The sequence below is a fragment of the Nothobranchius furzeri genome, chromosome 11 (assembly GCF_043380555.1).
Source record: "Nothobranchius furzeri strain GRZ-AD chromosome 11, NfurGRZ-RIMD1, whole genome shotgun sequence".
NCBI lineage: Eukaryota > Metazoa > Chordata > Actinopteri > Cyprinodontiformes > Nothobranchiidae > Nothobranchius > Nothobranchius furzeri.
This window is the reverse complement of record NC_091751.1, coordinates 56,657,353-56,672,191: the sequence shown is the minus strand read 5'-3', so window position 1 is coordinate 56,672,191 and position 14,839 is coordinate 56,657,353. Positions and strand designations below refer to the sequence as shown.

The window sequence follows — 14,839 nt, the reverse complement described above, 5'->3', positions numbered from 1 at the left end:
CAGAGGAGGGTGAGCAGCTGCATCCAGGTGAGGAGTAAGAGTAGAGGCATGACTAATGTTCTGTTTATTATCTGATCTGCAGAACTAAGCAGTTTTAGGACTGAATGGACACATTTTCCTAGGATTAAAAAATATCTACAAAGGTAGTTTTGCTGAGTAGAGATAAATTTAGGGGCTTTAACAAGTGTCAGGAGTGGGAGCTTAAACAAAAACATCTGCACAGTGTCTGCCATTACAGCCAGTGTTAGCATTTGCTGCAACACTGTCACTATCACATCGGAGCAAATTTTACTGATTTTTTTACCCAATTTTTTTCAAAGCTTGACAAGCTAACCATAGTTTTGACTGTTTCCAGTTTCTTTCCATGACTAATTATTAAGCATAAAGGTTTATTCACAGTTAATTCAGCCCAATGTGTTCAAAATAAGACTTAAAATTAGGAACAATTGGGAGATCTCATTCAAATTATAAAAAATGGCCTGTATTTAATTAAAATTACATTAAAGTTAATTAAATTAAACTAATTATTTTTTCATATTTTTAAATCATTTTCTTGAGCCAGTATGTGCTAAAACGACCCTTTACAGGGTTAATGAAATGTCCTTCAGATCCCACCACCTCATGTGGCCAGATTCAGTGTTGGGAACGTTACTTTAAAAAAGTAATTAGTTATAGTTACTGATTACTTTGTCAAAAAAGTAACTCAGTTACTAACTGAGTTACAAGATCATAAAAGTAACTAATTACCAACAAAAGTAACTACTTAGTTACTTTTTTCATTAAAGAATGCAAGAATTACTACAATAGTAAAATATAAATGACTAATGACTGAACATAATAAAATGTATGTCCAAATGTTTTATATAAACCTGAATAATTTAAATAAATACGCACTTAACAGGAGGAACTACTAACAGGAGCATTACACTAATCTAGACTATTAAAAGGTCACTGTGTGATATTTAACAAAAACCCAATCAGCTAAAATTTAAAATTGCAAATAGAAACACCTGTAAAGGTTCCCGAGCCTTTAAATCTCAGTCTAGTTAAATTACAGAAATAAATGTAATTTTGCACAGTATTCTAATTTTTCCAGCTTCACATAATTGTGTGTTTTTAGCAGCATTTCTGTTGCTGGTAATCTAGTAACGGTTAAATAAATAAATAAATATCCTTTAAAATGACACTAGAAGAGGCACAAGCCTGATGGAGGACTTACATTTACTAACGTGGGTCAGACCCAACCACAGAAGAGCTGAAGCTGGGTGGTAAACACACACAGGTAGTTCTGATAACACCTGAGCTCCATGACGTCTGAGACTGATGCATCAGTGTTACAGCGGGACTAAAGACATGATCAGAAACAGGTTACAGCTGGATGATCTAGGAAGGTAGAAGATCAGGACGTCTGAGCGGTGAACAGGTGAGCGGACCTTCGGGACGTCCCGCTGTCACGCTAAGAAGGGCACGGCTGCAGACCCTGCAGCAACAAATCTGCGGGGGGTCTGCAGCCGTAGATATTCATCACGTCTTCCTCGTTCTTCACGGGCCGTGACACACTTGGATGAAAACATCTGCCTCTTTAGCTCCTGATCAGCTGATGACAGCTTCAACACACCGCGCTGCTTCACGCACGCATTTTCTTATCAGTAACAGAAACGATCGTTTTGTTAAAAGAAGACGTAATTAATTAGTTTGCTCGTTACAGAAAGAAATATTTTTTATTAACGCGGTTATTTTAAACGGCGTTATTCCCGTCATTGCTTTGATGTGCATGCAGCGACTGAGACCGTGAGGGTCTCCGCCCACCCGGTCAAGCATCATCGTGTTTGTAAGTGCGTTACCGACACCTCTCTCTCCCTGGCTGCAGCTGAAGTGTTGCGGTCAGAAAGCCTCACGCTGTTGCTCAACGTTCGACAAGCACATAGTAACGCACAACCTTCCGTCCCCAGTAACGGTAACGGCGTTGCAACGGCGGGAAAAGTAATTAATTCGATTATTCCGTTACCTATAAAAGAACGCCGTTAGAAACGCCGTTATACTTAAACGGCGTTACTCCCAACACTGGCCAGATTACCGCACTTGCAACTTCAGGGCTGCCAATCTGGTCCCTGTTGAGGCAGTTTCCCATCTAGGCCAGCATGAAGTGGGCTGGTTGGCATTGGTCCAGCTCCAGCCTTATTGAAGCAGCTGCTTACAGTATTGCTGCTGCTGCTGTTTGGATCGCTGGCTGTAGTACACATAACACACTAGCTTGCAATATTAAGAAGGACAACACCTGTCCCCCTCCAGCTCGGCTGTGTGACTGCAATAACCTGTCCTGTGTGACCCTCACCATGTAACCCTTATGTCCATGCTGGCTCTGGAGGAGCAGATAGGAAACAAGATCTCCTGTAACTTAAAATGAACCAAAGCTTCCTCCCGGTTTCTCTTTAAGCTGAATTCAACATCAGTTTATCATCATGAAACAAAAGAATAAAATGGAACAAAAACTTCTATCTTCTATTTCTCTCTCCTATTAATTTCTCCATGTCCCTAAATAAGAGAGATAGACGATTACGCTGCAGTCTCTCTCTCTCTCTCTCTCTCTCTCTCTCTCTCTCTCTCTCTCTCTCTCTCTCTCTCTCTCTCTCTCTCTCTCTCTCTCTCTCTCTCTCTCTCTCTCTCTCTCTCTCTCTCTCTCTCTCTCTCTCTCTCTCTCTCTCTCTCTCTCTCTCTCTCTCTCTCTCTCTCTCTCTCTCTCTCTCTCTCTCTCTCTCTCTCTCTCTCTCTCTCTCTCTCTCTCTCTCTCTCTCTCTCTCTCTCTCTCTCTCTCTCTCTCTCATTTGGTGATGAACCACTCCTGTAGAAACTAATAAAGGCTGAGAAGACTTTTCAGCTGTTATAAGGTTAAAAAGACAAACTCACAGCGAAGAAAGGAGTTTTTTTTTTTACTTAGTGTAGCTCCGGAAATGGTCTGTTGTTCAATCTACAGGTCAACCTCTTCGGTATCGGGTCACATGGAGACATAAGCCTTAACTGGGGCTTTAATCTGCAAGAAAGATACTGTGCTTGCCCAAGGTCCCTCGCAAGCTCCCTCTTATCTAAGACAGCTTTGCTTCACAGCACAAGATGGATGAACTTTCATAATTAATTCATTTAATGAACAAGATGAGTAAATAATCATATGGTTGAATGAACAATAATGGCTGAAGAATAATAACAATGTTTTTATTAATCTATGCTTAAATTACTGTGGTTGAAATAAATATTATGTTATGATCAGTAAAGTTAGATTTAACAAGTGAATCACTATCTACTGACAGCTCACGCACTCAGACACATGACGATGACAAAGGTTAAACTAATATCATGACACATTGCTTTCTGTTCCACCAATCAGAACTCCTGTATCTGAAGCAAGGTGTTTTCTGAGGTTTGTTGGTAAAACCCTTTTTACATGTCAAATTCTGATTTGTTAGTAAATCAAAATATGACGATTATTAAAACAGAGCTCACTTCACCGTGAGTCAGTTGTTGAGAAAGCTTTGGACCAGCCATCCGGAGCAAAACCTCTTTAACCCAGAGCATCTTTTGACAAGCTGTCAAAATCCTGTTGCACGCTACAGCTGACCACAAACGGTTCCTTCAGAATAAAGCTGAACCAACTTCAACTCAAGAGTTATTCCTAAGACGCAAATAACAACTGTTGTGACCTGGAGACATCTCGAGACCGGTCTAGTCGGCACTGCGGTTTCTTCTACAGACTTCGGTACCTCTGGGGTCCCCGGACCTCAACACATTCCGGATCTACCACGGGGATCTTCGAGGGTACGTAGACTCGACAGACTGCGTCTGATGTGGTTTTATAAACCATCACTATAGTTATAGCAGACCAAATTCACTCCCACTCAGAACTCACTTTCTCCAGATACGAAGGTTCTGATAATATCACATTCACACACATCATCACACCTCACATTCCATCCATTTAAATTCATTCATCACATAAAGTGTTTCCTTGTTGTCATGTTTTTAATTGTTTAGAAAAAAAATCTTACTTTTTATAAACTTGACTCTCTTATTGAATTAATACGAAGTGTCTTACACTCCCTGAATTAAAAAAGAATTCTAAATCTTCTGGTTAAACATTTAAAGACCAATCAGACTGTATTTCCATATTTATATAGAAATTCACATCATATTGGTCAAAGTGTAGGGTAGTATATCAGGCTTTAAAAGCACCCAAATGCATACGTATGCAACTCCTACATTACAAACCCTAGGGGGTGCTAAAAGCAAGCCAAAAACTGGTTAGTAGCCCTTTCAAAGTGTTTAAATATGTTGTACAGTGGGGCAAAAAAGTATTTAGTCAGCCACCAATTGTGCAAGTTCTCCCACTTAAAATGATGACAGAGGTCAGTAATTTTCATCATAGGTACACTTCAACTGTGAGAGACAGAATGTGAAAAAAACATCCATGAATTCACATGACAGGATTTTTAAAGAATTTATTTGTAAATCAGGGTGGAAAATAAGTATTTGGTCAATAACAAAAATTCAACGCAATACTTTGTAACATAACCTTTGTTGGCAATAACAGAGGTCAAACGATTACTATACAGGTGCTGGCCAGTAAATTAGAATATCATCAAAAGGTTGAAAATATTTCAGTAATTCCATTCAAAACGTGAAACTTGTACATTATATTCATGCAATGCACACAGACCAATGTATTTCCGATGTTTATTACGTTTAATTTTGATATTTATAGGTGACAACCAATGAAAACATCAAATCTGGTATCTCAGAAAATTAGAATATTCTAAAGGCCAATGAAAAAATGTTTGTTTCTCTAATGTTGGCCAACTGAAAAGAATGAACATGAAAAGAATGTGCATGTATAGCACTCAATACTTAGTCGGGGCTCCTTTTGCCTCAATAACTGCAGTAATGCGGCGTGGCATGGACTCGATCAGTCTGTGGCACTGCTCAGGTGTTATGAGAGCCCAGGTTGCTCTGATAGTCGTCTTCAGCTCCTCTGCATTGTTGGGTCTAGCGTATTGCATCCTCCGCTTCACAATACCCCATAGATTTTCTATGGGGTTAAGGTCAGGCGAGTTTGCTGGCCAATCAAGGACAGGGATACCATGGTCCTTGAACCAGGTGCTGGTGGTTTTGGCACTGTGTGCAGGTGCCAAGTCCTGTTGAAAGGTGAAGTCTGCATCCCCATAAAGTTGGTCAGCAGCAGGAAGCATGAAGTGCTCTAAAACTTCCTGGTAGACGGCTGCATTGACCCTGGACCTCAGGAAACAGAGTGGGCCAACACCGGCAGATGACATGGCACCCCACACCATCACTGACGGTGGAAACTTTACACTGGACCTCATGCAACGTGGATTCTGTGCTTCTCCGCTCTTCCTCCAGACTCTGGGTCCTTGATTTCCAAAGGAAATGCAGAACTTGCTTTCATCAGAAAACATAACTTTGGACCACTCAGCATCAGTCCAGTCCTTTTTGTCCTTGGCCCAGGCGAGACGCTTCTTGCGCTGTTTCTTGTTCAAGAGTGGCTTGACACACGGAATGCGACACCTGAATCCCATGTCTTTCATGAGTCTCCTCGTGGTGGTTCTTGAAGCGCTGACTCCAGCTGCAGTCCACTCTTTGTGGATCTCCCCCACATTTTTGAATGGGTTTGTCGTCACAATTCTCTGCAGGGTGCGGTTATCCCTAGAGCTTGTACACTTTTTTCTACCACATTTTTTCCGTCCCTTCGCCTGTCTGTTAATGTGCTTGGACACAGAGCTCTGCGAACAGCCAGCTTCTTTAGCAATCACCTTTTGTGTCTTGCCCTCCTTGTGCAAGGTGTCAATGATTGTCTTTTGGACAGCTGTTAAGTCAGAAGTCTTCCCCATGATTGTGGTGCCTTCAAAACAAGACTGAGGGACCTTTTAAAGGCCTTTGCAGGTGTTTTGAGTAAATCAGCTGATTAGAGTGGCAGCAGGTGTCTTCTATATTCAGCCTTTTCAGAATATTCTAATTTTTTGAGATACCAAATTTGGAGTTTTCATTAGTTGTCACTTATGAATATCAAAATTAAATGTAATGAACATTGGAAATACATTGGTCTGTGTGCATTGCATGAATATAATGTACAAGTTTCACGTTTTGAATGGAATTACTGAAATATTTTCAACCTTTTGATGATATTCTAATTTACTGGCCAGCACCTGTAGGTCTTTACCAGGTTTGCACACACAGTAGCTGGTATTTTGGCCCATTCCTCCATGCAGATCTTCTCGAGAGCAGTGATGTTTTGGGGCTGTCGCCGAGCAACACGGACTTTCAACTCCCTCCACAGATTTTCTATGGGGTTGAGGTCTGGAGACTGGCTAGGCCACTCCAGGACTTTCAAATGCTTCTTACAGAGCCACTCCTTTGTTGCCCGGGCAGTGTGTTTGGGATCATTGTCGTGTTGGAAGACCCAGCCACGTTTCATCTTCAAAGCTCTCACTGATGGAAGGAGGTTTTGGCTCAGAATCTCACGATACATGGCCCCATTCATTCTGGCCTTAACACGGATCAGTCGTCCTGTCCCCTTAGCAGAAAAACAGCCCCAAAGCATGATGTTTCCACCCCCATGCTTCACAGTAGGTATGGTGTTCTTGGGACACAACTCAGTATTCTTCTTCCTCCAAACACGACGAGTTGAGTTTATACCAAAAAGTTCTACTTTGGTTTCATCTGACCACATGACATTCTCCCAATCCTCTGCTGTATCATCCATGTGCTCTCTGGCAAACTTCAGACGGGCCTGGACATGCACTGGCTTCAGCAGCGGAACACGTCTGGCACTGCAGAATTTGATTCCCTGCCCTTGTAGTGTGTTACTGATGGTGACCTTTGTTACTGTGGTCCCAGCTCTCTGCAGGTCATTCACCAGGTCCCCCCGTGTGGTTCTGGGATTCTTGCTCACCGTTCTCATGATCATTTTGACCCCACGGGATGAGATCTTGCTTGGAGCCCCAGATCGAGGGAGATTATCAGTGGTCTTGTATGTCTTCCATTTTCTGATAATTGCTCCCACCGTTGATTTTTTCACACCAAGCTGCTTGCCTATTTTAGATTCACTCTTCCCAGTCTGGTGCAGGTCTACAATTATTTTCCTGGTGTCCGTCGAAAGCTCTTTGGTCTTGGCCATAGTGGAGTTTGGAATCTGACTGTTTGAGGCTGTGGACAGGTGTCTTTTATACAGATAATGAGTTCAAACAGGTGCCATTAATACAGGTAACGAGTGGAGGACAGAAAAGTTTCTTAAAGAAGACATTACAGGTCTGTGAGAGCCGGAGATTTTCCTTGTTTGAGGTGACCAAATACTTATTTTCCACCCTGATTTACAAATAAATTCTTTAAAAATCCTGCCATGTGAATTCATGGATTTTTTTTTTTCACATTCTGTCTCTCACAGTTGAAGTGTACCTATGATGTAAATTACTGACCTCTGTCATCATTTTAAGTGGGAGAACTTGCACAATCGGTGGCTGATTAAATACTTTTTTGCCCCACTGTTACTCTAAAGCACTTTACACTACTGTGAATTACTCATCCATTCAAACACAATTTATACATGATGGAGCTACATCATGGCCACAGCTGCTCCTGGACACACTGACAGAGGCGAGGCTGCCAAACATAGGTATCACTGGACCTTCCAACCACCAAAAGAAGACAGAAATTGAAGTGTCTTGCCCAAGGACACGACGACTGTGACAGAATAAGTGGGGCACAAACCTGCAGTCCTCTAGTTAGGGGCGATCAATTAACTCCTCTGCTACCGCCTTCAAGGTCTTGTTTATGTTTGAACAATATTTTCCATCTGAGTAATGCTATGGGAAGAACCACCACAGAACATCAGGTACAATGCTCCACAAATATAAATATAAGTATCTATATATATACACCAAACACACACACACACACACACACACACACACACACACACACACACACACACACACACACACACACACACACACACACACTAATCATATGCTGGCTTATTAAAAACCTTAAAACTAACGGATTTTTGTGCTTTCACAATGAACTAATGGCATACAGTTTTATCATTATTGACTGTTTTATTATGATAGACGTTACAATTTAAATTGTTGCATCTCCTGTCTTCAACATTTTATCTTGTTTACCACCAAATACACATACATATACATGACTTTTAAACTTTTCATGAACTGCAATTGAATAGTATTTTTGTTTTCCTCAATTTAAATTTATCAAGAAATGAATAAAACTAGTATGTTTTAAAGGAGCTCCAGAACACATTCTTTAAACTAACTGTTCTTTTTAGTCTCTTTTTAGCAGGGATGCATCGATGTGAAAATGTAGGCCGAAATCGATATCCAATATTAAGATAGCTGTTATATCCAATAGCCGATATTTGCGACATTATTACAGTAGGGATGTAAAAAATAATAATACACTGAAATATTGTAGTATTTTGTCTTCAGATATTGAGTCTATTTATAAAAGCAATGTATCATTTTTTATTGATGATTTACATACAAACATTAACTTTATTTCTTTTGTGTGGTGCAATTAAACTCCGACTGGTGGCAGCAGTTTTTTTTACACATTCATTCGAAAGAAAAAATAAAATCTCTTGATAACACTGAAAGTGTTCCCGAAGCGTCTGACCTGAGATTTTCAATTAAGTTCGGTCTAAAAATATTGCTAACATTGTCTGACTTTTAGTATTGCAATATATTGTATCCTCTCTTGTATTTAGATATTTATTGTATCGCCAGACTCTTGCCAGTACACACCCCTAAACATAAAACATAAATATTATATAAACACTACACACATTTACACTTCTGAAATGATTACCATCACTGTCACAAGACTAAACATTTACACATTATCACCCCCCTCACCTTCTGAAACAGATACACAAACAGCAATAAAATTGAGAAAAAAACATTGGTAAATATCGGTCCAGTGTTGCTTATCGGACTGATACTGATATGTTTTTTCTTTCTCATCAAACAAAGACATTAGCATTAGCTTGTGTTACTATTGTTTTGCAGTTAGCATCACACCACCAACATTTATAACTTGTAAAATCAAAGTGGGTTGAGATATACACATTTAAGGGTGTGTGTCTATGATTACGATACCCACTTTCCTCAGAACAAACCATTTCATAGTGGCCATTACAACGACGCTAATTTACTTATGAAAGAAGATCAGAGAGGGCACAGATGTTTTGGTATGCTACATTAGATACCCCAAGCTGCCTAAGTAATTAGGGATGCACAGATACCGATACTGGTATCGGTGCCGATACCAATACCAGTGTCTGTATCAGGTACCGATACCAATGCAGTTGCTTGAAAATGGCTTCACTGTAACTTGTCATTTCTGTTCACCTAATATTTTTAGTTTTGTGATGATTTCCATTCATATATTTAACTTTTTATCTACCTCACAGTCTTTTCCTGTTGAAAGCAGAGAAGAAAATAAAATCTGTATTCCAAATCATTGCATTTTTTTGTGTGGTGGAAGTATCGGTATCGGTAATCGACAAGCACTCAGATCCAAGTATCGGTATCGTATCGGTTTGGAAAAATGAAGTATCAGTGCATCTCTATAAGTAATCTTTGGTATATGAAGTATTACAATTCATCTGCAGCCCTCGCAAATGTGAGGATTCATTGCTCAACATATTAAGACCACTAGGGTTGTCACGGTAACCGGTATAGCGGTAAACCCCGGTAAAAAAGTTGACAATAAAAATAACCGTCCAGTTTTTAAAAAACTATATTATCTCGGTGGGTTTACCGTGGCCGCGGTTTCGGCGCGATGACCCTTACCAGCCACCGTCGCTTCAGCTGAAGTTCCCGCGGCGCGCACACGCACTTTTTAATTTGCAACGGCACCAAAACTTTGAAGCTGAAATAATGGCCGAAGGAGGAGACGGCAGCGCCCAGGACATCCATCCGCCCTCAAAGAAGACTAAATTGGAAGTATGGGCATATTTTGGATTTCTGAAAAACGCTGAGGGACAGTTAATAGAAGACTGCTATCCCGTTTGCAGAACATGCAGGAAACAAGTGTCTGCAAAAGGCAGCAACACTTCGAATCTAATGGCACATCTGCGTGACCATCATCCGCGTCTCTACAGCCAGTGCAAGGTAAGTTAACATTAGTATTTTAGCTTAAATGCATGACGTGAGGACTTTTGGTTGAGGGAGAATGCAACGAGTCACTAAATAGTGCAGCCGCAGCGTCCTCTGCCAGCATTTAAACCGTGTCACGGACACCCTGTTGCTGGATGAAGCATCTTATTTGTTGATGATGAAGAGAAATATACAATTAGTTCCTTGTCATTGATTTGTTTACTTATTCAATGCCATTTATACTTGAACATTTGGATTTGATTACATAGTGTAGTAGTTATTTTAGTAATTTGTTTAAAGTGGCTATTTGTTTTAAATACATATTTTTTAAGGTTGACTTGTACAGTGCTCAAGTCAAGTGTGGACTGGAGTTTTAGATTTTCATTTTGATAATGAAGAAAACAAGTATATGAGAAAACAAGTGGTGTTTCTTTGATTTGTTTACATATTGTTTATGTTTTGAATGTTTGGATTTGTATCATTTAAACCTGCACTGACTACTGTAACATGTTCCAGAAAAATAAGCTATTTGTTCCTTTACTAGTGAAAAGTTGCACTTTTGCTAAGGCTTTGTGTTATTTTAGGTTTAATAAACACTGTTAAACCTTTTCAAAACTATTTCAGTTTGTGTAGAACAGGACTATCAATGCTCTCTGAACATATGCAACACCGTTTAAAAAATACCGCGATAATACCGAAAACCGTGATAATTTTGGTCACAATAACCGTGAGGTTAAATTTTCATACTGACAACCCTAAAGACCACAACAAAAAATCTGATCTACACAAGTGAATTTTGTGGGATTATTGTTGGAACTCAGATACCATAAAGCTATACATTCCCTTTTAGATGGTGCTTTTTGTTTCTGCATGTATTCATAACATAAATCATCCCACTAACATTAGCCATGTAATTAAATCAGTTATCAGTATCACGTGGATGACGATGCATGACACAGGTGCTTGAATCTGTTACAGAATTCATAAAAGTAAATTTGGCATCAGGTCCGTTTACAACATCAGTGTCTTATCTTCCTCCTTGGAGGTGGTTATGTATTCATCCTGTCACTCTTGGATCCTGTCAAGCATCAACCACTCAATCATCAACCATCCACACCGACAGACCCCCTCTGAACCCTCTGTGATGTCTGGTGACACATACAGTATGTATTTACCCACCAACAGACCTTTACGCTGAGAAAACATATTTCTGCATCACAAAAAGATTTAAAATACTGTGCAAGAATGAACTACACTACTTCTTAAAACTGCCGCCCCAACAATGAATTCTTTGCTGAAGCACTTTTTGTATCAGTTGTTTTTGTTTGAATTATTGATGATATTAAAGAGTTTCCATGCTCTGACTTTAACCATCTAATAACTTGACGATTTGACAAGGGTTGCTTTTAGCTTAAGCGAGCTGTGTTGATGAATTATTTGACTCAGCTGAATAACTCCACCAACAGATCTGTTTTATACACCAGCTAGCAGCATTATCTTCCTACGTTTCAAAAGAAAAATCTGAAAATAATCTGCAGCCTCTATTTTAGATACAGTTTCTGACACTTGACCAGAAGCACTGCCCTATGCCTCCTGCTGTTCTGTAAAGAGACGTAAACAATGGCCAACAGACGAACCTTTACAAAACACTGACGATTACACAACTTCTCTGGAGCAGCTTTGTGTGACTTTGCTGGAACAGAGCTTTCTGGGAATGCCAAAATGTGCCAGCAGAATCTGACTTAGTCTTGTAATTTTAGTGACATGAAAAAAGAAAGTAAAACACTCAGTGGCTGGGAAATAAAAGCAGAGCTTCACACTATAAATATGCTGTCAGTCAGGACAGGTAGATCAGTAATCTGAAGGACACCTGGCATATTGTTTACATGTAAATAACCCTTTACAATGCTTTTGTTCATGTGAATAACTGAAAGTTCATTCCAGATCCCCATAAAGAGGTAGAGTGTCATATACTGGCCTGAGTGTGGATTGCATCAGTGGTAGGGTTTTACAGCAGTCTGGCTGTAGTACTAACCAGTGAATAACAACTGATAACAACATCCATATGAGCTATCATCTGATTACTCAGCAACAACTTAAAGTAAACTGTGTTAGGGACGTCTATTGCTCTGATTAAAAGAAAAAAAAAATCTGCTAGAATTGTCTTAAAACCACAACTAAAACTGGAACAGTTTAATTATTATTGTCCGGTGGCATGCAGCACATAAAATTTTACCAAAGAATGTATTAAAGCTACTAGATAATGCATGCTGTACTAACACCAGCTTCAGTCTTGTCCCTTCAACTACTGAAAGGGTTTTAAATCCATCTTAAGGCGTCCACATAAACCAGGGGTGTCCAAAGCTGGTCCTTAAAGGCATGTTTTAGTTCAACACACCTGGTTCAATGGGTTCATTATCTGTCCATCACGTAAGCAAGCGCTGTTAATCACCTACTGATTAAAATCAGGTGTGTTGAAGCAGAGAAATCTCTAAAACAGGCAGGACGGGAACCCTCGAGGACCATGACTAGGAATAACTGACAAACATGATATGTACGTCTTTAAAAAGGAAACAAAAATGGTTTATTAGAAAAAATACCGAGACACAGCATTGTCCTGGGGCAAGCCCATGTGGAGAAATGCGTGCGTGTGTGTGCGCGCGCGCCCAAGTGTGTTCAGCTTTAAGAGGAGGAAGACTAGGGTTGTCAGAGAGAGAAGTAGGAAGATTAGCTATCAGATAGCCGAACCAACAGCGGTGCCACGGGGCTTGGAAGCGGGCAGCCGTGTCCACCATTACCGTTTCACCAGGCAGCACACCGTCCAAAGATCAGTTAGCCCTTTAAAAACTAAACCCAGCCCACCCTACATGTGCAAGTAACCGGCTTTTTTATTCCGGACACCTCCTGACGTTAGCTACACGGCACAAACAAAAACACGTAGCCGTTTATTTATTTAGCCTAGCTTAAAAACTAAGCTTTCCAGGTCCGAGCATCAACGGCTAGCAAACACATCAAGTCCCAAAAAGAGAAAAAAAAAGTGAAAGTCCTCCAGCTCCAACCAGATCCGCTCGACTACATGACCAACCAGAACCGAGCCCGAATCTTTGACCTGCCTGCACCCCGATGCGGGACGCCTCGAAAGAAGACAAACTTTCCCACTAAAGCTGTAAAAGTATGGTTGTATGGAGCTCACTGGTGCTGTTTACCTGTGTCAGCCCCCTCCCGAGGAGAAACAAAACCTTCATAAATTTCACCAACCGGCCCGCGGACCCAAGCGAGCCGCCGACGAGCTGCCGGCGATGTACGTCGTAATCCTCACCTCATTTAACGACTTCTACCGAACAGAACCAAGTCCGGCTGTCATATTTACAACCCGGTCCGCCGGTGGAAGGGTAAAATAGAATTATTTAGGTTGAGCTAGCCCCCCTCTCCTCTCCAGGGCTCAACCTTTGGCTCTGCGGAGAAGTGTTACTTTTCAACAGCCCATCAGCTTCTTTATCGTCACAGATAGGTGGAGGAAAACCTGGCTCCTCTCGTCGAGTCCGAATAAAAGGCTCCCCTCGATTCACTTACTAAAAAAACTTAAGCTTCGCAGAAGTCAACTTACTTTGGAGCTTTGGCACCCCTTCTTCGCCGATGGTCGAACAAGGAGTGTTTAATCTGCAGTTAACCTCGATAAATCGTTGCTTTTTTGAAATCCAGGGGATATCCTCTTTTTTTCGGCCCTCCCCGCTACCGCGTCTGTTGCCAAATAATGCGCCTCAACACACATGGAGCCGCTGCGTCCTCTTAGTGGGCATGCGCACCTCGGCATACCAGAGCGACCGGATCACATCATGAAAACCAGTGGTCAACCAAGGGCCAAAGCAGGGGTCCTAGGAGGGACCCATTACACTGTAATCACCCCCAATCACACACTGTCACACTTAGACACACGCATACACAACATTTAAACAAACACCACAAATGTTTTATCCCATATCACCCCACAACACACCTTAGAGTCATTGTAACCCCCCAAAACAAGAGGGGGGCCATATGCCACACAGGTACTATTCCAACCAAGCAGGAGAAAAGCACACAAAAAGGAAATCCAATAAGGTCCAGACATGGCAGGTCTTCTGAAGACCAATGTCCAGTGTGTTTGACTCATCGATTAGCTGCTGATATATGAAAAAAAAAATGCATTCGGTCAGCTAATGATGTCGTTAATGATGTAACTGCATCTGACAGAGCCGCTGGGAATAAATCTGTTAGGATAACTGTAATCTATTAAAAATAAGACTATTTTCACTGTATCAGCTATAAAAGGTTGAGGTGTGTGGGTTAAGTGTTACCCTCATAGATTAATAAAATAAGTGCTGTAATACACAATTAATATGAATATAAATTTCTCTCTGGTCATAAACTCTTCAATGGTTATTTCCCTAGTCTCAGATTAAGATCTAAATTATCTCACTGTCTCATGTTACATCCTTTGTTATCTGTTATCTCCTAGTTCACCATTGTTGTCTAGGGTCAATGAATGGCAACACCATCCCCTATGTATGTTCCACTCTAGAGGAGATCAGAGGAGGTTTGCTTTAATGAAAGACCAGCCAGACACAGGGTTACAGTCAGATTCAACATGCAAGTCCAGAACACTCACAGCAGGGTTACTACAT

At 40.8% G+C, this 14,839-nt stretch overlaps 1 protein-coding gene across 7 annotated transcripts in view; it reads right to left on the bottom strand.

Moving 5' to 3' along the window:
• LOC107384091 (transcriptional repressor p66 alpha) overlaps nucleotides 1-13,919 on the bottom strand; it is a 30,877-nt gene extending 16,958 nt beyond the window's left edge. For 5 of the 7 annotated variants that reach the window (XM_070556115.1, XM_070556121.1, XM_070556117.1 and 2 more), the window contains exon 1: nucleotides 13,382-13,604. In XM_070556115.1, the coding sequence (XP_070412216.1) occupies nucleotides 13,382-13,420 (39 nt within the window). In that variant the 5' untranslated portion in view covers nucleotides 13,421-13,604. Of the gene's footprint in view, nucleotides 1-13,381; nucleotides 13,632-13,782 lie in introns of those variants that run through there. The other 2 variants (XM_070556119.1, XM_070556120.1) reach the window with 2 other exon arrangements.
• Nucleotides 13,920-14,839: the final 920 nt, after the last annotated feature.